Below are 24,987 nucleotides of genomic sequence, written 5' to 3' on the forward strand. Positions count from 1 at the left end.
ACAGACCACTGTCATCACTGGGGCATGCACGCTCCTCTCATCTTTTGTTTGTTTGGTTTTTTCTTCTCCTGGATCCCTGCTTCCATTTCCGTTACCTGTAGCACCAACTGTGTGTGTTTGGTAAATGTTCCTAAATATGCAGGTATTCTTGTTTTTAGCATATGGCATTATTTGATGTGTGCATGTACTTTTGATTTATCTCAACCATATTATGCTCTAAGTCTCATTCTTTTTCCAACTTCTGTTACTGGTTATTGCTTTTGCAATTTATTTATATTGCTATAGGTCAGATAGTAGGTTACTTTTTACTGCTGCATAGAATTCCACATTTTTCTTAACCATCCAGCTTGGGACAGACACCTATACCCCCCATTATCACAACCAATGTCATGATGAACGTCTCTGAGCATATCCCCACTCCAGACCTATGCAAGAATTCCTCTGAAATCTACATTCTTTTCAAGTGGCCGCAGACCTATCCATAGTACGAATGCATCGTGGTGTATTTACCATTCCACTACTGACGGATGTTGAGATACAAGTGTTCCTTGACTTATAATGGTGTTACATTCCAATAAACTCATCACAAGTTGAAAATATCAGAAGACCATTGGGACTTAACAGCTTACATCTTCGCCAATACTTGATATTATCCACTTTCTAATTTTGCTCTCCCAAGAGGTATAAAGTAGTATCTCATTGCTTTTTTAATTTGGAATGCTGTGGTAAGTAGTGATGAGCCCATTCATATAGTTTATGGTGCTTTTCTTTATTTTTCTATATATCTGACATCAGTAGAATCTGAACATTCCTAATTGCCATATTAATATTTGCATTATTAAAATCAAAGAAAATAGAGGAAATGAACCTAAATGGAACTTTGGTGTGTGTTTTCTGGAAGTATGCTAAAAGAAATACCATTGTAGTTCCTAGAATATTAACAGAATTTGCTAAACATGGTTTAGTCCTGATCTCAGGTGAATTTAGTTGATGTGCAGAGAATGTACATGCATTTTACTCACTTCTTACACACAGGATGATGAATCCTAGGACTGCAAAGTGACCACTATAAGAAGGATGTAATAAAACCTAATACAGGTAATTAACAATAATTATCAAAAGAAAGACTGCTTGGTAAAATATTATTCTTTTCCCACAATCTTTCAGATAATAACAGCCAAAGGAATATCCTGCTGACCAACTCCATTCAACCCAGTAGGCTCTGTCTGCTAGTCTACCAATAGCAACTAAGAGCTTTTAAAAGTAATCCTGTGGCCCTCACTGATCTTTAACCTTAGAGTGTTGAGGTTGTATTTCAAACACTTATAAAAAGTGTAGGTTCAATTTGGTTGATATGATTTAGAACAAGTGAGATACACACAGATATGTAAGCATTCATTGTTAGAGGCAGCAAAAAAAAAAAAAAAGAAAAGAAATATACATGGTCTCGAACTTACGATGATTCAGCTTCATGATGATACCCATACTGGTTTTCACTTTCAGTATACTATTCAATAAATTACATGAGATATTCAATACTTTATTATAAAATAGGCTTTGTGTTGGGTGGTATTGCCCAACTGTAGGCTAATGTAAGTGTCTGAGCACATTTGAGGTAGGAGAAGCTAAGCTATGATGCTTGGTAGATTAGGTATATTCAGTGCATCTCTGACTTCTGATATTTTCAACTTATAATGAGTTTATTGGAATGTAATTCCATCTAAGTCAAGGAGCATCTGTAATCTAAACATCCATCAGTAAGGGAGTGGTTAAATATTCCATGGTGCATTCGTACTGTGGATTGGTCTAGAGCGATTCAAAAAGAATTTACTACTAGAAAATCTCCAAGATGGAAAATGAAAAAAGCAAGTTGCAGAAAAACATGTATGTATGTATATGTATGTGTGTGTGTGTATATATTTATAGTGTGTGTGATATACATGCATACATCTGTGTATATATGTATATGTGTGTGATAGACATGCGTGTCTCTGTACATATATATGATCCCATTTAGATTTTTGAAATTAAATATATGTTTAAGGATGGATATTTATGTGTATAAATGAATAGAGAAAGCTCTGGATGATCCATATGAAAACAGTTAACTTCAGGGGAAGGGAATAGAAATGTGAGGAGGGGGCTGTATGAAGATGGCTTTCTCTCAACTGTGAACACTTCCACAGGTTAATGAGAATCTGGGAAGGATTAGAAGAGCCGCATGAGATCTTTAGATTCATGAAATCATTGAACTCTTTCACTAAATCTGTTCTTATAAGGAATATTTATTTGAAAGCTTCATGATACTTCTTTGACTCTGTACTCACTGATTATATCTTTATGATTCATCTTTTTATTGTATAATAAAGCACGGATGCTGAAAACTAAGGAAAGAATAGCCTATTGGGTTATTACAAGGTAAACACCAGTCATTCTGACTACCACTTAAGTTAAGAAATAGGATTTAGTCAGCCACACTCCTGAAAGCCCCCTCATGCACCCTGACCTAATCTCAGGCCTCCTGTATATACTTTTATTATCCAATGAAACTATATGTCATTAATTTCCAGACTATAGCTTAGACTTGCCCATTTGAAAAAATACATTATATTTTTTTAGTCTACAGATTTCTTCTTTTTTTTAGACGGAGTTTCACTCTTGTTGCCCAGACTGGAGTGCAATAGTGCAGTCTCAGCTCACTACAACCTCCACCTCCCGAGTTCAAGCAATTCTCCTGCCTCAGCCTCCCAGCTAGCTGGGATTACAGGCATGTGCTACCATGCCTGGCTAATTTTGTATTTTTAAGAGAGACAAGGTTTCTCTATGTTGGACAGGCTGGTCTCGAACTCCTGACCTTAGGTGATCCGTCTGCCTCAGCCTCCCAAAGTGCTGGGATTACAGGCGTGAGCCACCGCACCTGGCCCTCCTTTCCTTTCTTTCCCTATAGTTCATCTGTTGAAGAACATAGGCCTTTCACCTTCAGTTGCTCCACGGTCCGAATTTCCCTGATTGAATGATCTTGATGTAGTTTAACGTGATTCTCTGGCTTTTGTGTTTTTGCAACTCCCATTGCAGCTGTCTTATTTGAAATTTAAATATAATCAAAACCAAATGGAACCCATTAATTGTCTTTATGACTTTTTAAAATAATGATTCTTTACAAATTAAAAGAAACGAGTCTCAGAGAATTCAAGGGAGTCTGTAAAAACCATTTGATGTTTTATGAATCTGATGAGAGACTTTTTTAAGGAATAACAAAAGCTTTTTCATTATAGATGAAATAATTAGCAAAATAAGCTTGTAGAGTTAGATAGCAGATTTGCTATCCTATTTTATCGACATAATTCCAAGAATGCTGAAAGAAAAGATAATTATTCAATTTACAGAGTGACCCAACCTCAAATCTGAAGTTTGTTTGTATGGATATAAGGTGTCCAGAAATAAAATCTAAAGGAAGAACATGCATCTGTAAATTCAGTCATAGGTCCTTCATCCCACCCCTCCAAAAAGGCACTTTTTACTGTTAATGCATTAATTAGAATGTGAGGCCATTTAAAACTTTGCTTATTCACCATCTTTGAAATGTCATGTTGTAAAATTATCATCATGAACTTTGCTGAAATAAACAGTCCTAAAAAGGTGACAGGTTTAATAATTCCATCCAAGCTGTGCAAGATCACAGGAGCAGGAAAGGCAAAAAATTCACATCATTTAGTGAGGAGGTAGGAAAATGCTCCACAGCAGATTCTGGAGGCCATCTTTCCTCTGGATTTCGTCAGGACTGAATTTTTCTTAACTATCATTTAATACTTTGATTGGCACTTAGGTGGATCCAAAGCAGTTGCTGGAAGATGGAATAAGGAAAGAGCTTGTGAAGCGCGTTGCCTTTGCCCTGCATAGGGGACTGATATTCAACCCTCGAGCCAAGGTACCCAGTGACCAGAATGGGCCTGTCCTCTTCTCCGCCCAGCTTGCAGCATGGACTAGAATGCCATTTTTAACCTATCGTGAACAAGACTTTACCTCCTAGCTAATGTATATCAAATATGTGGTTTTCAACACAAACAGCTGATGTGCTTTTTTATCTTATAATCCATTCATATTATAAATTTATAGTATAAATATGAAATTTAGATTTTATGTTTAAAAGTTCATATTTTTAAAACCAGTGCTGCTTTCTTCCACCTATTGATCCCCATTTCAGAGTTAAACTGATGTTTATGATTCAGAATTACTTCTTATAGTTAAAAGAATTTGCTAACCCTAAGGCAGGTAGGAACTGTAAAGGTTGTAATTTTTTATTTTGCTAGGGAATTTATTTATCTGCTAGGGAATATGGTCATTTTTCTCAGGAGAAAATAAATAGGCCTGAAATTTCTATTTAGGGTATTTATTATCATAGTAAATTCAATTTAAAATGTTTTAAGTGTTCTGAGACTAGATAGATGTATTAAATGACAGAGAAATCATAGTCATGGTTTTTTTGTTTCTTTATATGAGGCTTCCTTCCCAATTGAATGAAATAATTTCTTTGCTGAATGTCTGACATCAGTTGTCAGTCATCCTAGATGAAGTAGGAAATAAGTATTTCCAAATCTTAAAGTGTGTCTTAGACTATGACTCTGATCTCTTAGCTGCTGTACTATTTATTTATTTATTTATTTATTTATTTATTTATTTATTGGGACAAAGTCTTGCTCTGTATTTATTTATTGAGACAAAGTCTTGCTGTGTCTCCCAGGCTGGAGTGCATTGGCACAATCTCGATTCACTGCAACTTCCGCCTCCTGGGTTCAAGCGATTCTCGTGCCTCAACATCCTGAGTAGCTGGGATTATAGGTGCCTGCCATCATACCCGGCTAATTTTTGTATTTTTGACGGGGTTTCACCACGTTGGCCAGGCTGGTCTTGAACTCCTGACCTCAAGTGATCCACCCATCTCAGCCTCCCAAAGTGCAGAGATTACAGGCATGAGCCCAGCCTATTCTTTATTTTTTTAAGATTAAGTCTCACTCTGTCACCCAGGCTGGAGTGCAGTGGCACAGTCTCAGCTCACTGCAGCCTCCGCCTCCCAGGTTCAAGCAATTCCCCTGCCTCAGCCTTCCAAGTAGCTGGGATTACAGGTGCACACCACACCTGGCTAATTTTTATATTTTTTTAGTAGAGTAGGGGTTTCGCCACATTGGCCAGGCTGGTCTTGAACTCCTGACCTCAAGTGATCTCCCTGCCTCAGCCTCCCAAAGTGCTGGGGTTACAGGCGGGAGCCACCGCACCTGGCCTGCTATGCTATTTAAGGTCTAATTAGATATTAGAATTAATAGTTGACAATCTACTCCAGGGTAAGAGCCTTATGTTTCCCCTTTTCCACAGCCAAGTGAACTGATGCCCAAGCTGAAAGAGTTGGGAGCGACCATGGATGGATTCCATCGTTCTTTTGAATACATACAGGACTATGTCAACATTTATGGTCTGAAGATTTGGCAGGAAGAGGTATCTCGTATTATAAATTACAATGTGGAGCAAGAGTGTAATAACTTCCTAAGAACGAAGGTATTGAATAAATTTTAAAATTCTTGACGATATTTGTTATTTCTCATGTTTAGAGTACACATCCCAAACCTCGGAAATGTCAACAAGAACGTTTATTTATTTACTAAAACTCTGTAAACACTAGATAGTCTCAGTACCTTCAGAGTACGTTCAGGAGCCAGGAGGGTTGCAGAAAAGTGGACATGGCACGTGACCTCTGGGAGCTCACTGTCCTAAGAAGGCAGACATCATTAAATGGCTACAGAATGAAGCTGTTTGTTGTTAATTGTTATAACCCAAGTGATTGACAGTTCAAAAGACTTTTAGGACTCCTTTGTTTGGGTTCGGCAGGGTGCATACCGAGGAGTGGAATTACTGGGACCTATAATGGGTAGTTCTATGCTTAACTTATTGGGGAACTACCAAACTGTGTTCCACAATAACGGCACCATTTTACATGCCCAACAGCAGTGTACGAGGGTTCCAGTTTCTCCATGTCCTAACCAACACCTGTTATTTTCAATTTTTAAGATTACAGTCACTCTAGTGCACATGAAGGTATCTCATCATGGTTTTGATTTGCATTTCTCTAATGGCCAATGATGTTGAACAGCTTATTGGCCATTTGTATGTCTTTTTTTTACAATTGTATGTCTTCTTTGGAAAAATATGTATAAAAGTCCTTTGCCCATTTCTTTAATTGGGTAAAAAAAGAATACTAAATGCGTAAGTGCCAAAACTGAGAAGTTGATTTTAGTAAGTAGTTAACAAGGAGCAACTCTGCAAGTTTTTATGTGGGAACTGACATGATTTAGGTGACATTTTCAAAAGTTTAAGTCTATTCCAGCCTTATGACATTTTGGATTTTTATATTACATGGATGCATGTCAACTCATAAGACAGAAAGCCGGAAGTTCCCATGCCTCATCTTAGTTCTTGCTTCTTCTTTGTCACTTCACCTTTTCACAAATGTTTCTTTGTTTTTTATAAATGTTATATGTGGTATTTCTGGGGGACTATTATTAATGCAGTTTTAGAAGTTTCCTCTTCAAAACCAAGGAAAAGGCCAGGTACAGTAGCTCGTGCCTATAGTCCCAGCTACTTGGAGGCTCAGGCCGGAGGACTGCTTGAGCCCAGGAGGTTGAGACTGCAACAAGCTGTGATTACACCATGGCACTCCAGCCTGGGCAGCAGAGCAAGATCCTGTCTCTAAAATAAAAAACCAATCCAGGCACAGTGGCTCACACCTGTAATCCCAGTGCTTTGAAAGGCCGAGGCAGGTGGATCACCTGAAGTCAAGAGTTTGAGACCAGCCCGTCTCTACTAAAAACACAAAAATTAGCCAGATCTGGTGGCACATGCCTATAATCCCAGCACTTTGGGAGGCCGAGGTGGGAGGATCACTTGAGATCAGGAGTTTATGAGACTAGCCTAGCCAACATGGTGAAACCCCATCTCTACCAAAAATACAAAAATTAGCCGGGCATGGTGGCGTGCACCGGTAATCCCAGCTACTCAGGAGGCTGAGGCAAAAGAATTGCTTGCACCCAGGAGGTGGAGGTTGCAGTGAGCCGAGATCACGCCACTGCATTCCAGCCTGGGGGACGGAGTAAGACTCAATCTTAAAAAAAACACCAAAGAACCTTTATTGTCTCTCTCTATGCAATATTATATTTGTAAAATTATGTGGAAAAGAAATAAGTAGATTATCTTATCAAAGGTGTACTAAATATTGATGGGTTTGTTTTCTAGATCCAAGATTGGCAAAGCATGTACCAGTCCACTCATATTCCAATACCCAAGTTTACCCCTGTGGATGAGTCTGTAACGTTTATTGGTCGACTCTGCAGAGAAATCCTGCGGATCACAGACCCAAAGTAAGTGTATGTGAACTCTACAGAGCCCTGAATACCGTAGGCAGTCTCATCTGCACCTGTGTCCCTGTGGCACAGCCCCTATTCTAATCACGGGGGTCCACTTGTCAACTCATATTCTGACCCTTTAGAACAAGGGTCCCTAACACCTGCGCTGCGGACTGGTACCGATCTGTGGCTTGTGAGAAACCAGACCACACAGCAAGAGGTGAGCAATGGGTAAGCAAGCATTACCACCTGAGCTCCACTTCCTGTCAGATCAGTGGCAGCATTAGATTCTCATAGGAGCGTGAACTTTGCGTGTAAGGGATCTAGGTTGCGCGCTCCTTAGAAGAATCAAATCTCTTCCCCCGCCCCCCTGTCTCCACAAAATGATTCTTAGGTCAACACCCAAGCACTTGTGATAGTAACAACTGTTTATTGAGCACTTACCTATGAGCTCTTCTAAGCACATTATACACATCCAGTCATTAAGCCATTTACAGCAATCTTATGAGATAGGCATTATTCTTATTCCCATTTTAAAGATGAAGTAACTGAAGCACAGAAAAGCTTAGTCATTTGCCCAGCATCACACAGTTAATAAATGGCAGACCCAGAATACATTCCAGGCCCTCTGACTCCAGAGCCCAGCTCCTAGGCACTCTACTGTGAAGGGCAGACTGCATAGCTTTGTATACAGCCAATCACTTCTGAGTCTAAAAAGAATCATTTGGAGAGGACCAGAAGATGGCATCTACAAGTTTAAGGAACTGAGAGGAAAAAGCAAATTGCTTTGTCGTCATAGTCTCAAATGTTAGGTAGCATGTGGAGATTCTAAGTTCCTTTTTTACCAAATGGAAATGACACAAGGCCTTGTTTTGTCTCCAAACTGGAAATTTAAATGAAGGCTGCATAGAGAGACAAGTGGGCTCTAAAGTCTTCCAGCCTGACAGCTGAACCTAACTTTGTCTTCTCAGCATGATTCCAAGTCAGCAGCCTAACTCAATGGAAATAAATGACTGAAACCAATGATATGGCACAGGGCAGGAAAAGGGGGTCAGACCAAATTTCACCTTCCTGCTCCATTGTGGTGGTCACTGGGAAGATGCCTTGGGTGCCTGAATACAGAGTTAGAAAACACAGATCATGTAACTCCTGTTCTTCGTATTTGGTGCCGCATGTCCTGTTGAGTTCTAACATCTCTTTAAGGATGAATTCTGAGCCGTTCTGGGGTTTTTGCGTTATTTTCATTTTAGAATGACGTGTCATATAGACCAGCTGAACACTTGGTATGATATGAAAACTCATCAGGAAGTGACCAGCAGCCGCCTCTTCTCTGAAATCCAGACCACCTTGGGGACCTTTGGTCTAAATGGCTTAGACAGGCTTCTGTGCTTTATGATTGTAAAAGAGTTACAGGTGAGCCTTTTGACTTTCATGCCTGTTTTCTGCCACCCTGGGGGAGAGGCAAGAACATATCTTACTGGACAGTTTGAACTCACTTAGCCTTTCTTCCATGATTTCTTACACTGACTTTAGGCATATGATACCTACTGGGTAGACAAGAGCTGAAGATAAACTAGAATTTATTTGGCCAGCATAGTACTTTTAGGATTAGACTGTTTTTGTGAGTTTCAACTTGGGAAGATAAGACTTTTTAATCCTTGAAACCAGTGACTTTTCCTAGCAAGGGGTATTTCTAATAGGAACCTGAAGTTGCTTCTTTTTGCAGTCATCCTATTTAGAGGTTTTGTGTGACTTAGGCCCAGTCTCTGTTCTGCATAGCATTTTAGGTAACTGGAGTATTTGCTTGTTTAATTCATTATGTCTGGTTCTTTGACCATGCCTTCTTGTGTTTAGAATTTCCTCAGTATGTTTCAGAAAATTATCCTGAGAGACAGAACTGTTCAGGACACTTTAAAAAACCTCATGAATGCTGTCAGTCCCCTAAAAAGTATTGTAGGTGAGTGTCCTGAAACTAGCCTGAGGTGGGGATGACACAGTAGCCTTTACGAATGTACTAAAGAGAAAATTGTGTTTTAACTTTTCAGTGAATTCAAATAAAATTTATTTTTCCGCCATTGCCAAAACACAGAAGATCTGGACTGCGTATCTCGAGGCTATAATGAAGGTATGTTGTAGGAGAGAGGGTGACAGCCAATACTTACATTTTTTAATTTTTCTTTTTCTTGTAACTTTGTTGCCCAAAGAAAGCTACTCTTCTTTCTTTTGTCATTAAATCAAAAATACTTTAATACTTCAGTTTATCATTTTAAAATTCATTCTGTTTATCTCCCTTTCTGGATCTGTTCTTGACTAGGCTTTTTAGGAGCCTAGCGTTTCCCTTTTGTTCAAGAAAACTGGCTCTTTGTAAAATGCCTTTTGGGTAGAGGTGCTTTTATATATGAAAATGGAACTTTCCCTTGCACAGTAATACTCCCTTCTTACATAACAAAGTTCATTTATACGCACCTCATCTGCTCCAAGCTGCTGTTAGAACAGAACATTGTCTCTCTCCCCTCTTGTGTCTGCATAGATGTTAGGGAACCAGGTTCTTTGGGGCATAAATTATCCTTGTACTATGCATAAAGCACTCTTACTTTGGAAATGAATAAGAAAGACAAATGAAGAGATTAATTTGCTGGATGGAAGTCTAACTTATTTTAGAATCTGGCTGCCTACTTTCCTGCCTTTACTCAGCAGCGGGAGCGCCCAGGGACCCCTGTGTCTTCTATGAGTCTTCTTTCATCCTCTGATAATCTGAGATCGTCAACGGCCCGTTCTCACACACATTATACCTAGGGCCATTGTCAGCTGCTGTGAGAGACAGAGTAAAATGAAACACGACCGGTCTCCTCAGAAAGCCAGCTCACAATCTAGTAGGAAAGAGTAGACTTCCTGGTGGAAAACTATGATTTGTGGTCAAAAGTATCACATACCGTAGAAAAGTCTAGAATTCTAGAATGCTAAGGGAATTTTGAAAAGTTCCATTCTCTGACTCCCAATTATATAAGTTTCTCATTGAGACAGCACTCATTGATACCTCAGTCAAATTCACAATATATTTCCCATAATTTTGGTGATGAGTAGTAGTAGTAGTTGTTGTTGTTTTTGTTGTTGTTGTTGTTTGGATCACTAAACAGAACGGGTAAGGCAAGGAGCCCATGGCTCTGCTAGATGTCCTGTCATGATGTGGGTCTGCCTTCCCCTAGCCTCATGATTGTCAGATATTAAGCACTTCCCAGGCCAAGTTTCTAATTGCTGGAAAACCTTTTAGGAGGATTAAAAAATCACCCGAGTTTGGACAGGTGTGAATCCCAACTCTGTAGGAGACGTTAGGGGGATTACAGGGATTCTTCCAAGAAACTGGGAGGTTTTCCCCTTGCCCACCGGAGGGTTCTCAGTCCAGTAGCTATTACAGACTCTTATTGGTTATAGTTGCCAGTAATTCGGTAACAGCCACATGACTGTGTCTGAGTCAGTGATCTTTAAATAAAGCCCCCAAGGACAAATTTGTCTTTTGGTCTTGAATTAGGGTGCTTACAGTCACTGAGCCAGTGTTAATGATCTGGAACAACAATGGAAATGTTCTGTGCTATTCGATGATGACAGCAGCTCCTAGCCCTTTGTAGCTGTTGAGCTCGTGAAATGTGGGTTGTGGGACAGTGAAACACAATTTTTAATTTTATTTCATATTAATTTAAATGTAAATAGCCACACGTGGCTAGTAGCTGCTGTACTCAACAGTGCAATGCTAGAAAAATCTTGGAGAAAGAATGATAAGCTGGATATCTCCAAAGAGGCAAATGAGTAGGTAGAATAAATTTCTCGTCCTTCCCAGGCTCCTTAGCCTCTCCAGCAGCTTATTCAAGCTTGAAGTGCGTGAGTACCAAAAATAGAAAACAGCACTAACAAACACTTATTGTGCATTAAACGAGAGCAATAAACTGTTTATAGAAATAAACTGACTTTATTTCTTTTTCCAGTTCTAGATTGATATTTTCAAGAGGATCCTTGGCACAGAGTATACTAGACATAGAAAATTAAGCAAAGAATTATATGGGCCAGACACAGGGTTTCAGGGACATTTTTACATGGCCTGAAAGAACCTACTATTTTCTTGGCTTTGTTGCATTCTAATGTTTAAATAATGCTACTCTATAAATTAAAAGACTTACTATTTATAAATAGCATTTTTGGATTGACGTTTGTCACATAAATAGAATAATAGTCTTGAATGAATAGTGGTCAAAAATAATACATCTGAGGTCGTTTAACACTTTTGACCATTACAAGCTCCATTTAGCTAAGTAACTTGTTCACTCTTAGAGAAGGCCACCCTCTTTCTCTTTCTTTTTCTTTTTCTTTTTTTTTTGAGACAGCCTCGCTCTGTCTCCCGGGCTAGAGTGCAGTGGCGCAATCTTGGCTCACTGCAACCTCTACCTCCCGGGTTCAAGTGTTTCTCGTGCCTCATCCTCCCAAGCAGCTGGGATTACAGGTGTCCACCACCACACCCAGCTAATTTTTTTGTTTTTCGTAGAGAGTTTCACCATTATGGCCAGGCTTAGTCTCAAACTCCTAGCCTCAAGCGATCAGCCTGCCTTGGCCTCCCAAAGTGCTGGGATTGCAAGTGTGAGCCGCTATCTTTTCCTTAACTCTTCTCTGCACCCAGCAACTCAGAGGAAATGTGTTGATTTTCACCTTATTGCTGCTTGCATTATAATACTGGCTTCTCTCCTCTTCCCACCTCCCTCACTCCCCTTTGCCAGTCTTTTAGGAATACTTTGTCTAGAGTAGAAAAGAAGACATTTATAGGCAGAAAAAGTTAGAATATGCTATTGACCTTCTGATGCAGACAACATTATGGGGACAAACTGAACTCTCTCAAGCCTGACCCAAAGATCACTTCCTATCATCCAACTATTGTAGATAATCTCCAAATATCATTTATGCTCATAGCTCCTTTTAAATTACCATAGTTAATCCACCATCCTAGCATAACTCTGTATCACAGATTGTTCTTTGAATGGTTAATTATATTTCATTACAACTGGCTTCCACTGTTCCCCTCTATGTTTTGTTTTGTACATTCAAAAACATTATTCTGAAGTGGTGTCCATAGGCTTCACGAGATTCCCAAAGGGATCCAAGGCTGTATTAGTCAATTCTCACATAATAAAGACATACTCAAGACTGGGTAATTTATAAAGGAAAGAGGTTTAATTGACTCACAGTTCAGCATGGCTGTAGAGGCCTTAGGAAACTTACAACTGTGGTGGAAGTGGAAGCGAACATGTCCTTATGGCAACAGGAAAGAGAAGTATAAGCAAAAGGAGAAAAGCCCCTTGTAAAACCATCAGATCTTGTGAGAACTCACCCACTATTATGAGAACAGTATGGAGGTAACCACCCCCATAATTCAATTACCTTCCACTGGGTCCCTCCCACGACACTTGGGGATTATGGGAACTACAATTTGAGATGAGATTTGGGTACGGACACAGCCAAACCGTATCAGACACACACACAAAATTAAGAACCCTGGATTAAGGGGCTATCATTGTTAAAATTTTCATGATAGATTTTATGTAGATTATTTGGTAATCCAGATAATTATAGAACCTATAATCCTGGGTGGCCTGGACAGACTTAATATTCACCCAATTTGAGAATACTAGTGTGAAATGGCATTCCTAGGACTTGAGAAAGTTCCATTTAGGGTAAATAAAAGGAAGTAAGTAAGACTACTCACAGCAGCTACTAAATGTGGAGCACTTATTCCAAAAAGTTAAAAATAGAGCATCAAAAAAGATACCTTTGATACATGAACAACTAAACATTAATAGACCACTTTGTGAATCATAGACTTTGGGGTGTTTTTAGGTTGGGGTATGGGAGTCCGTCCAGACACTCCTTGAAGGGCCTCTGGTGCTCCATTAGGTCCAGATCTGGTCTTAGATCAGTTCAGGAAATCCTTATTTTTTTTCCTGTGGAGTGTTGTGAAGGCCCAGTGAAGAATTGTCGTCTTTGTGTTTACCTCCTCACTGTCACTCCGAAATGCTTGAATGCACTACTTGTTCTCTCTTGCTTGTGCACAGGTTGGACAGATGCAGATTCTGAGACAACAGATTGCCAATGAATTAAATTATTCTTGTCGGTTTGACTCAAAACATCTGGCAGCTGCTCTGGAGAATCTCAATAAGTAAGTGCCAGGGGTTTGAAACAACCTTCCGTGGGCTTGAATTGTTTATCATCTAAGCGCCCCGGTTTCTTCAATGCTTACTGTTTTAAGTTATTTTTGGGTGGGAGGTCTGAATTTATAGGCTTCCTTGCCACGGATAATCAAATCTGTTTTCAGGAGCCTCTTTCCTCAGTATTGTCCCTCCATTTATCTCTGTCTCTCACTCACTTTTTCTAATGGATTCATGTATTCATCTGGCATGTACTGATCACATGATTCAATACGTGTCAGCTGAATAAATGAATTCACTAGAGAGAGCGAGCGAGAGACACACCAGACACTGCTAGATACTTGCACAGGTTTTAGAAAGCAATTATTACCGAAATCCACAACTGGCTTTTTACAGGGCTGATTACTCATCATCCAGAGGGCAGTTGGAAGTGTGTTGATTACTAAGAGTGGTTGTGGAGGCCTGTCCCAGAGGGAACTCATATCCTCCGCCTCGCCAGCAACCTGCTGTCGTCTGAGGCTGCCTACTTACAGATAAATAATCCCTGCTTCTCTCTCACCAAGTCAGTGCTTTTGACAAAGCAGGTATTAAGAACAATTCAGTCAGTATATGACAGTTTGAACGGTGAATGCATTTGATTGAGGTTGATTCCAAAAGATAAAGTAATTCTAGGTCAAATTTTCCACTTAAAACCAGTCACAGGCATGGACTGAGAATTAGCGGGATCAAGGTCTCATTTTACAAATGAGGAAACTGAGGCTTGAAAAGATTACGTCACTGGCCTGTATTAACTCTTGTATAAATTCATTTAATCCCTAATGTTTATCTCCGGGGTTTTTCTTCGTTTAGGGCTCTCCTAGCAGACATTGAAGCCCACTATCAGGACCCTTCACTTCCTTACCCCAAAGAAGATAACACACTTTTATATGAAATCACAGCCTATCTGGAGGCAGCTGGCATTCACAACCCACTGAATAAGGTGAATAATTAAAATATATAATGGCGGAGGTGGGGGTACAGAATGGTATTTGGCTCAGGTAACAGATTACTGTGCAGAAATACCAGAGGAACCTGGGTTCAGACCCCAGAGACTTCATTCCATTCAGTTCCCTGCCCTTTCTCAGCAATCATCATACTTTCCCTGCCTGGCTCGGGTCTGGGAGAATCAAGTGCTATAGCGCTGTTGAAAGCTCATGACAAAGGGGGAAAGTGCTGCATCCGTGTAAGAGATGAGTTTTGGGTTTCACTGGGGTTTGCAGTTCAGTCATCAAGGCCCAACAAACCCAAAATGGTAGCATTGATCTGTCTTGCCAAAGATGCTTCCCCTTGTGGCTGACGGTAATCCCAGTCATCACAGGAGCTTCAAACTCTTTCCTGCAGTTGTGAGCTCAGAACACCTCTAAGAACTGAAAGTTTTTTCATAACTCAGTGCCAGGTCTCTCTGTGTGGCAAAATCTGTCCTGAGCTGACATAAGGCTGTTTATACTAGTTATTTATCCTCCTTACTATAAACATTCATATATTTTGATGCAGACTTTGATTATAGTGACTTTGATGATAGTGCATTACTGACTTTGATTATAGTGCATTACCCTAGCCCCTATATTGTCTTTCTAAAATCTATAAAATTTGAAATTCTGAAATCTGTATTATCCCTTGTGTTTTGGACGAAAGATTATAGACCTGAATAGTAGCTAACGTCTTGAATATTTACTACATAACAAGTGCACTGTCTTAACCCTGATGGTGGATTATCTCACTTCATCTCACAACAAGCCCTGTGAAATACGCCATTATGAGTTGAGGAACCCGAGGCTCAGAGAGGCTAGCTAGCAAGTGGAGGAGACAGGCAGTCTGACCAGAGCCTGTGCTTCTGACCCGTGTGCTACCCTGTCTCCTGTGGAATCGGCCAGCTGGGAGTCTGGACCTGGCCGTGTACGCCCTGACTATAGTTTCTGCTATGACATCTGGGAGACTGCTCTTTGACATTGCCTAGGGGACAGCAAATGACAAGAACTTCGCTCTCTTTCTACTTAGATACCACCAGTCGCTGCTACATGGATCTTTTCCCTCTACTCTCCCTCCTCCTCCTCTCCTTCTTCCGTCTTTCCCTCTCTCCCTCTTCTCCCTCCCACACTCCCCCTATATGCCCCTCCAGCTGTGCCTCAGCTGCTCTTCATTTTGCCTTCCCCTCCCATTCTTGCTCATCACTCATTCCTCCCGCCCTTTATTAATGACATTAACAGGATTCAGGGGGAAAGTCATTCTAAGCAAAACCGTTTTCTTTCCAGAAGGGCAAATGATGTAGGTATTTATGTGGGCAGGGCCAGGTGTGTTAAATAGAACTCTGAAGGCCGCAAATTAATGGAACCATCCACATTTCAGGAAGGCCAAAGAGCAAACTGAAGTAAAATGGAAGATTTTCATTTGGAAACCTGATCTGTGATATTGTGCAATGTGAATTAACCATCCATTTTTCTTACCTTTTCTCTTTCCAGATATACATAACAACAAAGCGCTTACCCTATTTTCCAATTGTCAACTTTCTATTTTTGATCGCTCAGTTGCCAAAACTTCAGTACAACAAAAATCTAGGTACGTATGACATTTGTTATTTGCAGTAAGTAACAATACCAACAGATTAGCATCTCATTAAATAGCTCTTTGTATGGAATGCCTGTGTCAGATATGAGATCTTTTCTTAAATTCATGTTTATGAAATTCAAGTCTTTATGCCTCTGAAATACAGTACCTTTTTATGAACTATAGATTTATTTTTATTTTTATTTTATTTTATTTTTTTGAGACGGAGTTTTGTTCTTGTCGCCCAGGCTGGAGAGACGGTCTTGGCCCACTGCAGCCTCTGCCTCCCAGATTCAAGTGATTCTCCTGCCTCAGCCTCCCAAGTAGCTGGGATTACAGGCACATACTACCACGCCTGTCTAATATTTTTGTATTTTTAATAGAGACAGGGTTTCACCATGTTAACCAGGTTGGTCTCGAACTCCTGACCTTAGGTGATCCGTCTACCTCGGCCTCCCTAAGTGCTGGGATTACAGGCATGAGCCACCACACCCGGCCAGATTTATTTACTCTTTTTTAAGTACACTTATTTATTTTATTTTATTTTTGAGACAAGGTCTCAGTCACTCAGATGGAAGTACAGTGGCACAATCTCAGCTCACTACGGCCTTGACCTCTCGTGCTCAAGAATCCTCCCACCTCAGCCTCCTGGTAGCTGGGACCATAGGCATACACCGCCATGCCCAGCTAATTTTTTGTAGCGACAGGGTTTTGCCGTGTTACGCAGACTTGTTTCAAACTCCTGGGCTCAAGCGTTCCACTTGCCTTGGCCTCCTAAAGGGCTGGGATTACAGGCATGAACCACCGTGCCCAGCCCTAGACAGTGGATTTAAAAATCAACCAAGTATGGTCCACCTCAGTAAGGATTCACTGTCCAGCTTGTAGAATGTGAGGGACCTTTGTTTTGATTCTCTTCTTTAATGTTTAGGCAGCTAATTGTGGTGTGAAAGAGACTCATTTTGGTTGATGTTCTGTTCTTTCAACAAGATTCATGTGCCAGCTGTGTATCTGGGACCACGATGGGAAAAGTAATAATATAGTTAAGGAGATAAGACTAATATTTATACATGAACATCTAATATTATGTGTATGATTGTATGTCAGAATATTCAGTACAAACGAGACACCAAAGCCTTTCAATATGTCTGTTCTCTCCGGGAATATAACCCTAATTTCTCTTTGTCATTGGTCAGAATATTTTTGTAGTTATGTAATAGACACCCAAGTGTTTCCTCTGCCTTCAAACTTTATATCCAACTAAATGACATTTTTAAAAATCCACTATAGATTTTAGTTTACTTTAAAAGCATTATAAGAGCATTTCTACAAATGTAATCATTTTTTCTTAACTAGAGATTCCTAAATATATTTCTTCCTTACAGTACTTTCCTATTTCATAAGCTTTTTTAGGATGAAAATGTGGAATCTCTTTAATGTTTTTTTTCTCTCATTCAAAAGTAATCATTGATTCTAGACACTATGTCCATGACAGTGTCTGTGATTATCACAGAAGGCAGAGCATGATCTCAATCAGTACTTGCTGTAGGAGGGAGGGAACCAATGTGTGTTTGGAATCTAGCTTCACCACTTACCACCTGTGTGACTTTGGCCAAGTTACCCACAAACTGAGTCCCCAACAGGTACTCAGTCCCTTTCTATGTATTGGTCAAAATCAATTTAAAGGGCCATCCTAAGCATAATGTAAAGGTTCATCTGAAGATTCAGAGATTCATGTTCTCTCTCCGTTCTCCTTATGTTAGTATTCAATAGGAATATATGATTCTTGATAATGAACTGTCAGTGCAGAAAGAGTCTTCTTTTCATTAAAGGATAACTTTTTGTTGACTTCTCATTCTAATATTTTTTCGTTGTGTATATGATTAGGGCCTGGCACCTTGATTGTAAAGCTGCTTATGGAAAATATCATTGTCTCTGGAATTCCCAGATCTTAAAACAAAACATGACACAGAAAAACTTTATGTATCCTAGAAATATAGTATTTGTAACTGACTGTAATTCTTCTCATCAATAAGACTGATGTGTTAATGCAGGAACTAAATTACAGTAGGACTGAGGAAGGAACAATTGTTTGGTATCTTTGTGGATATTCAATTGCTCATATAAGGATGGGACTGTCTCTAGACTCTCTATTCTGTTCCACTGATGTATTTGTCTTTTCTTATGTCAGTAGTGTCTTGATTATTGAAACTGTTGAGCCTTGAAACTGTGTATCCAAAAAACATTTATTTAACCTTGTAAACACCATTCTCAAGATTGACCTATGAAATGCATACTTGGCTGGGTCTGTGTTTGAAGAAAGAAGCTTCTCCAACAGCTAGAGCTAGTTGTAGAAGTGTTTGTTGTTAACATCACTCTTGCTTTCCACCTGGAAAGGATTATTTCTCCATACTGAGTCCTGTTAGGATTATTCCTCCATGTTCTGAATTGCCAAGGCCAAGGTTAGGTTATTCAGGATCTCTTGTTGAGGCTTCTCTGGTTTGGGGAAGAGATTTCCCGGTCTTCACAAGAACCCAAATATGGGATCTGAGGGTCTGTCTAACCAGGTAACTTGATAAGAAACTGCCAGCCCTTTGTCCAAAGTGGTTGTGCCAGTTTCACTCTCACCAAGAGTGAGTATATGTGTACTCCACATCCTTGCCATTATTTGGTGGCGTCAGTCATTTTCATTTTAGCCATTCTTCTTCTTCTTCTTTCTCTTCTTCTTTTTTTTTTTTTTTTTTTGAAACAGAACCTCACTCTGTCACCCGGGCTGGAATGCAGTAGCGTAATCTAGCGTAATCTCAGCTCACTGCAACCTCTGCCTCCCGAGTTCAAGCAGTTCTGCCTCAGCCATCTGAGTAGCTAGAATTACAGGTTACAAGCATGCATCACCATGCTTGGGTAATTTTTGTATTTTTAGCAGAGACAGGTTTCACCATGTTGGCCAGGCTGGTCTCGAACTCCTGGCCTCAAGTGTTCCACCCACCTCTGCCTCCCAAAGTGCTGGTGTCTTGTTGCAGCTTTAATTTGCCTTTCCCTGATGATTAATGATTTGAGCACTTTTTCTTGGGCTTATTGGCTATTCCTTATATCCTTCTCTGTGAAGTGCCCTTTCTAGTCTTTTGCTCATTTTTAAATTGTTTGCATTTTTATTACAGACTTGTAGGAATTATATATATATATTATGGATACAAGTTCTTTGTTAGGTATATGTTTTGAGAATATTTTTTCACAAATTGTGGCTTATCTATGTATTTTCCTATAGGTAACTTTAATGAGCAGAAGTTTTCACTGTTGATGGTGTCCAATTTATCCATTTTTTCCTTTATAATTACTCCTCCTCGTGTCTTGTCTAAGAAATCTCTGCCAGACCAGGCACAGTGGCTCACGCCTGTAATCCCAGCGCTTTGGGAGGCCAAGACAAGAGGATCACCTGGGGTCAGGAGTTTGAGACCAGCCTGGTCAACATAGTGAAACACCTGTCTCTACTAAAAATACAAAAATTAGCCAGACATGGTGCCACACGCCTATAATCCCAGCTACTTGGGAGGCTGAGGCAGGAGAATTTCTAGAACCTGGGAGGCAGAGGTTGCAGTGAGCCGAGATTGCACCACTGCACTCCAGCCTAGGTGACATAGTGAGACTCCGTCTAAAAAAAAAAAAAAAGAAAAGAAATCTCTGCCTTCTCCAAGGTCACAAAGATATCTTTGATATTTTTTCTGAAAGTTTTGTAGTCTTCACTTTTACATTGAGGCCAGTGGTTCATCTCTAATTGTTTTTTGTGTACAGTGTGAGGTAGGGGTCAAGGTTTATTGTTCCCCCATAAGGCTATCCAGTTTCAGTCCCATTTGTTGAAAGATTTATCTTTTTTTATTATTTGGTATGTTTGTGGCTATTCAGTTACTCATGTAAGGGTGAGACTGTCTCTAGACTCTATTCTGTTCCAATGATCTATTTGTCTGTTCTTATGCCATAGTGTCTTGATTATTGAAACTGTACAGAGAGCTTGAAATCAGGCAACCTAAGCCTTCTGACATTGTTCTTTTTCAACACTGTGTTTCTTCGTGAAGACGCTAATCTCGTCTCTGGTTTCCCATGCAGCCATCCAGGCAGAGGTCAGAGTCTCCACATTTTGGCAGAAATCTTTAGTGTAGAGGCAGGTACAGTGGTACACACCTGTAGTCCCAGCTTGAGCCCTGGAATTCAAGGCTATAATGTGCTATGATTACACCTGTGAATAGCCACTGCACTCCAGCCTGAGCAACATAGCAAGACCCCATCTCCAATTTTTTAAAAAATCTTTAGTGTAAAGGTCAGGTTTGGTACTCATTCACTTCATAAATGTCCTTCTTCCACTGTCTTGATTTCTGCAGATTCTTTATATGTAATACTCAACATTTATTTAAAGATATTCTAAAAATATTTTATCCAGCTTTTCACTTAAGATAATAGTTCAGGGTTATCTAGTGTGTCATGCTGCCATTAACAGAAGACAGTTGTAGTGATTTTTTTTTCTCATTTACATTTATCTATATCTTTAAAAATTGCTACAATAATGCATGTTAATTGAGTAATTCAAAAGAACCAGTAATGATAATTACAAAATTTAGTAACTGTTTTATTGGTTTTGAGTCCTTCAGACCGCTGGAATATCCCAGCAATCCTGTGGCTAATTCAAATTATGGCTCAGAATTCCCTCCAAAATATCATCTGCCAGAGAGTATATGGGCCCCAAACATTTTGACCTTCACAGCGTTAATTTTTTTTTTTTTTTTTTTTTTTTTTTTTGAGACGGAGTCTCACTCTGTCGCCCAGGCTGGAGTACAGTGGCCGGATCTCAGCTCACTGCAAGCTCCGCCTCCCGGGTTTACGCCATTCTCCTGCCTCAGCCTCCCGAGTAGCTGGGACTACAGGCGCCTGCCACCTCGCCCGGCTAGTTTTTTGTAGTTTTTAGTAGAGACGGGGTTTCACCGTGTTAGCCAGGATGCTCTCGAACTCCTGACCTCGTGATCCGCCCGTCTCGGCCTCCCAAAGTGCTGGGATTACAGGCTTGAGTCACCGCGCCCGGCCCACAGCGTTAATATTTAATGAATGTTGCCGAAGGCAGTTACTTCATGCGGTGTTGCAACTTGTCCTCTTTCAGGAATGGTCTGCCGAAAACCGACTGACCCAGTTGATTGGCCGCCACTTGTCCTGGGACTGCTCACTCTGCTGAAGCAGTTCCATTCCCGGTACACTGAGCAGTTCCTGGCGCTCATCGGCCAGTTTATCTGCTCCACGGTGGAGCAGTGTACAAGGTACAGAAGACCAACCAGGACTACATGGGACTTCTTGTCACAAAACCTAACTTAAACCTCGTATTGCCAAATTCCTCTTCTTATCGCCCTAATAGAGGTGGGAAATGGTTGCTCACCCTTGTCTATAAAGCAAGTCAGGGCACACCTCCTTGTTTAGAGCAGTGACGGGTGTGCCCATCCTTAGTCACCCTGCCAGGGGAACTCCGTCAGGTCTACTCACAGTGATTTTCCAGGAGTGACTCAGGACCGTGATTAGTAATTACCATGGGGAAGAAAGTGCAGCCCTGTTCCTCTGCACTCTTGGATGCAGCTCTTCGATCTCAGCGAGCCCCTGCACTCCTGCCGGGCCACTGCCAAGAGATGATTCCACTCACTTCAGTGGGAGTCAGAGAACATGTCAGTGTGTCAAAGCCTGGGCAGTGTCTGCGTGTAGAGAAGCAGATTTCACAGGAGTTGCTATTTGATATGGTGCTTATAAAGCTTTAATTCCTGCCAATTCTTTTCCCCTGCCCCTAAATGTGGGTTTTCTGGGATAAAGAAAAAAAGTTATTTCCATGAGATGCTGGGTCCTGTGCCTCCTTCTCTGCTATCCTCAAGGGTCAGCCTGGCTAAATAACCTTTGCTGTCATGTCTGCTTGGTCATTCTTGCCACTATAATGTAAAAGACAAAAGCAGCTGGGCACGGTGTGGCTCAAGCCTGTAATCCCAGCACTTTGGGAGGCCGAGGCGGGCAGATTACTTGAGGTCAGGAGTTCAAGACCAGCCTGGCCAACCTGGTGAAACCCCATCTCTACTAAAAAAGAAAACACAAAAATTAGCCAGGCATGGTGGTGGCCACCTGTATGATTCACCTACTCAGGAGGCTGAGGCAGGAGAATCGCTTGAACCCCGGAGGCCTTGGAGGTTGCAGTGAGCCAAGATCGCACCATTGCACTCCAGCCTGGGTGACAGAGTGAGACTCCATCTCAGAAAAAATAAAGCGAACCAAAGCAATCTTCTAAGTGCACACGAAATACTACTGACTCCTAAAAAAGTATGGGACCTGCTAGGTGTTGAATCATGTCAACAGAGGGAGATGAGTCTAAAGAGATAGCAGGGATCGTGTTGTAGATGCCCATGGAAACCATATAGAGAAGCTCACATTTTCCCTATAGGGTAGGCCCCTGAAAACATGTGAGCAAGATAACAACTTGACAGGAATCAAGAGCATGCTCAATGTTTTTGTTCATCTTTGACTTCATTAGGCAATCTGTTGGTAATTTAGTCTTTCAGGATTCTGACCAAGGACTTATGATGTGCAAAGCAGTTAATTGATCTAAACTGTTGTCTATTATAGCCAGAAGATACCTGAAATTCCTGCAGATGTTGTGGGAGCCCTTCTGTTCCTGGAGGATTATGTTCGGTACACAAAGCTACCCAGGAGGGTAAGTGATAGATAGTAAAGAACAACATTAATGACCTAGTTGTAAAAAGATGCTAATAATAGTGGCCCTGGACTCATCGGGAGTGAGGTCCAGTAGGTCATTCACAGCAGATGCCTCTGCGCCTCTCCACTGCTCTGCCACCAGCTCTGAAATGTCCCTGCCTTTTCCACCGTGGGAAGTGCCTTGCAGAGTTTAACACAATGCCCCTCCCGCCTCTTCTTCCTCTCCACCATGTACTCCTGTCAGCAACTCACCTGGTTCAGGAGTTAAGTGAAATGGGCAAGCCAGGAGAGAATTCCTTAAGTGGCCAGAGGAAAGAAATAATCATGGTGGTTTGTTCTTTCTGTCTCCACTGACCTGGTTCCCACAGCAAGTACAGTTAAGTGCATGCCACAACTAAATGTAGATATAAGCACTGTTTCCAAAAATGACAGACTACTTTTTACCTACTAAGACATTCTTTCCTCTCCCTTTCTCACTAGTAATTCCACTTTGTTAAGTTTTAGCTCAAAGTGGACAGCTCGATATTGAAAAATAAAAGACTTTCAATAGATACTAAAAATCCTTTGATTTTTAAAAATTAGTAGGTTAGTATTCAAATATACTTTCTTATAACACAAGCCAAAGATGAACTTTTAAAATTAACTAGCAATGTCAGTACGTAATAGTGACATGTTAGTGGCATTTCCATTAAAGCCAGGACTGTCACAGTGTCATGACAGCTATACAGACTCTTGCAACTACTTTTGTTATACAGGTGCAAGACAATAAGAAATGAAATGAAAATAAAATGCATATTGGAAAGAAGACAAACTCTGTATTATTTGAGATTAATTGTCTTCCTTTTTTATTTTTCCATGTTATTGGGATACAGGTGGTATTTGGTTACATGAGTAGGTTCTTTAGTGGTGATTTGTGAGATTTTGATGCACCCATCACCTGAGCAGTATACACTGCTGTATGTTTGTAGTCTTTTATCCCTCACCCCCCTCCCATTCTTGCCCCCAAATCCCCAAAGTCCATTGTATCATTCTTATGCCTTTGCATCCTCATAGCTTAGCTCCCACATATCAGCGAGAACATACGATGTTTGGTTTTCCATTCCTGAGTTACTTCACTTATAAGAATAATCTCCAGTCTTATCCAGGTCACTGCAAATGCTGTTAATTCATTTTATGGCTGCGTAGTATTCCATCGTATGTATATAACACAATTTTCTTTATCCACTCATTGATTGATGGGCATTTGGGTTGGTTCTACGATTTTGCAATTGTAAATTGTACTGCTGTAAACATGCATGTGCAAGTATCTTTTTGGAATAATGAATTCTTTTCCTCTGGGTAGTTACCCAGTAGTGGGATTGCTGGATAACTGTCTTCCTTGAATACCCAATAGAATCATGTGAAAACCTGTTAAAATAATACAGAGATCAGAAAACAAGCTGGCTACAGAATAAATGTATGAAATAAATACACTAATCAATTAAAAAATACAGTGTGAAAAAGAACCTATTCACAGAAATAACAGGGAAATAATATAGCTAAGAATAACCTCTACAAGAAATATGAAAGAGCACTTTATTAAAAAACTATAAAACTTTCAAATATAAAATTTGAAAGTCCATATTTCTGAATGAGGGTCCTCGAATATTACAGAGATAGCAGTTCTTTCTAGTTTCTAGGTTTACTGCAGTTACAATTGAGATTTCAGGTACTTTTTTAACTTCAAAAAATATGCTTTTTAAAATGTCATAGAACTTAAGCAAGTACTTTTTAAAAAAAAGATATTAAAACATTATATCAACTATTAAGACATTATAAAACTATAGAAACCAAAATAGGATGGTACTGGTATGCAGCTCAATAGAAGGAACAATGAACAAGAATATGTAGCGTAGAAAGAAACCCTGTGCATACAATGGTACTTGAGGAAAAGTAGCATCTCACATTAAGGGAGAAAGGGAATAGTAGTCCATAGATGTAAGTTCACACAGTTAAAAAAGAGCAGCTTCATCCCCGTGACATCTTCTGTGTTATCAAAATTAATTACAGATAAAGAGTTAGTGTGAAATATGAAACAAATAAATTAGCCGAAATTTTAGGCAAAT

General features: G+C 40.2%; 1 protein-coding gene across 2 annotated transcripts in view; it reads left to right on the plus strand.

The window, feature by feature from the left end:
• Window positions 1–24,987, plus strand: part of WASHC5 (WASH complex subunit 5) — a 64,330-nt gene that overhangs the window by 37,113 nt on the left and 2,230 nt on the right. Inside the window, exons 18-28 of one of the 2 annotated variants that reach the window (XM_010363917.1) lie at window positions 3,827–3,928; window positions 5,371–5,550; window positions 7,282–7,406; window positions 8,642–8,804; window positions 9,246–9,348; window positions 9,437–9,516; window positions 13,484–13,587; window positions 14,426–14,555; window positions 16,075–16,171; window positions 21,303–21,456; window positions 22,793–22,880. In XM_010363917.1, the coding sequence (XP_010362219.1) occupies window positions 3,827–3,928; window positions 5,371–5,550; window positions 7,282–7,406; window positions 8,642–8,804; window positions 9,246–9,348; window positions 9,437–9,516; window positions 13,484–13,587; window positions 14,426–14,555; window positions 16,075–16,171; window positions 21,303–21,456; window positions 22,793–22,880 (1,326 nt within the window). The remainder of the gene's footprint in view (window positions 1–3,826; window positions 3,929–5,370; window positions 5,551–7,281; window positions 7,407–8,641; window positions 8,805–9,245; window positions 9,349–9,436; window positions 9,517–13,483; window positions 13,588–14,425; window positions 14,556–16,074; window positions 16,172–21,302; window positions 21,457–22,792; window positions 22,881–24,987) is intronic. The other variant, XM_030937284.1, reaches the window with a different exon arrangement.

Source organism: Rhinopithecus roxellana, chromosome 9 (assembly GCF_007565055.1).
Source record: "Rhinopithecus roxellana isolate Shanxi Qingling chromosome 9, ASM756505v1, whole genome shotgun sequence".
In the NCBI taxonomy this organism is placed as follows: domain Eukaryota; kingdom Metazoa; phylum Chordata; class Mammalia; order Primates; family Cercopithecidae; genus Rhinopithecus; species Rhinopithecus roxellana.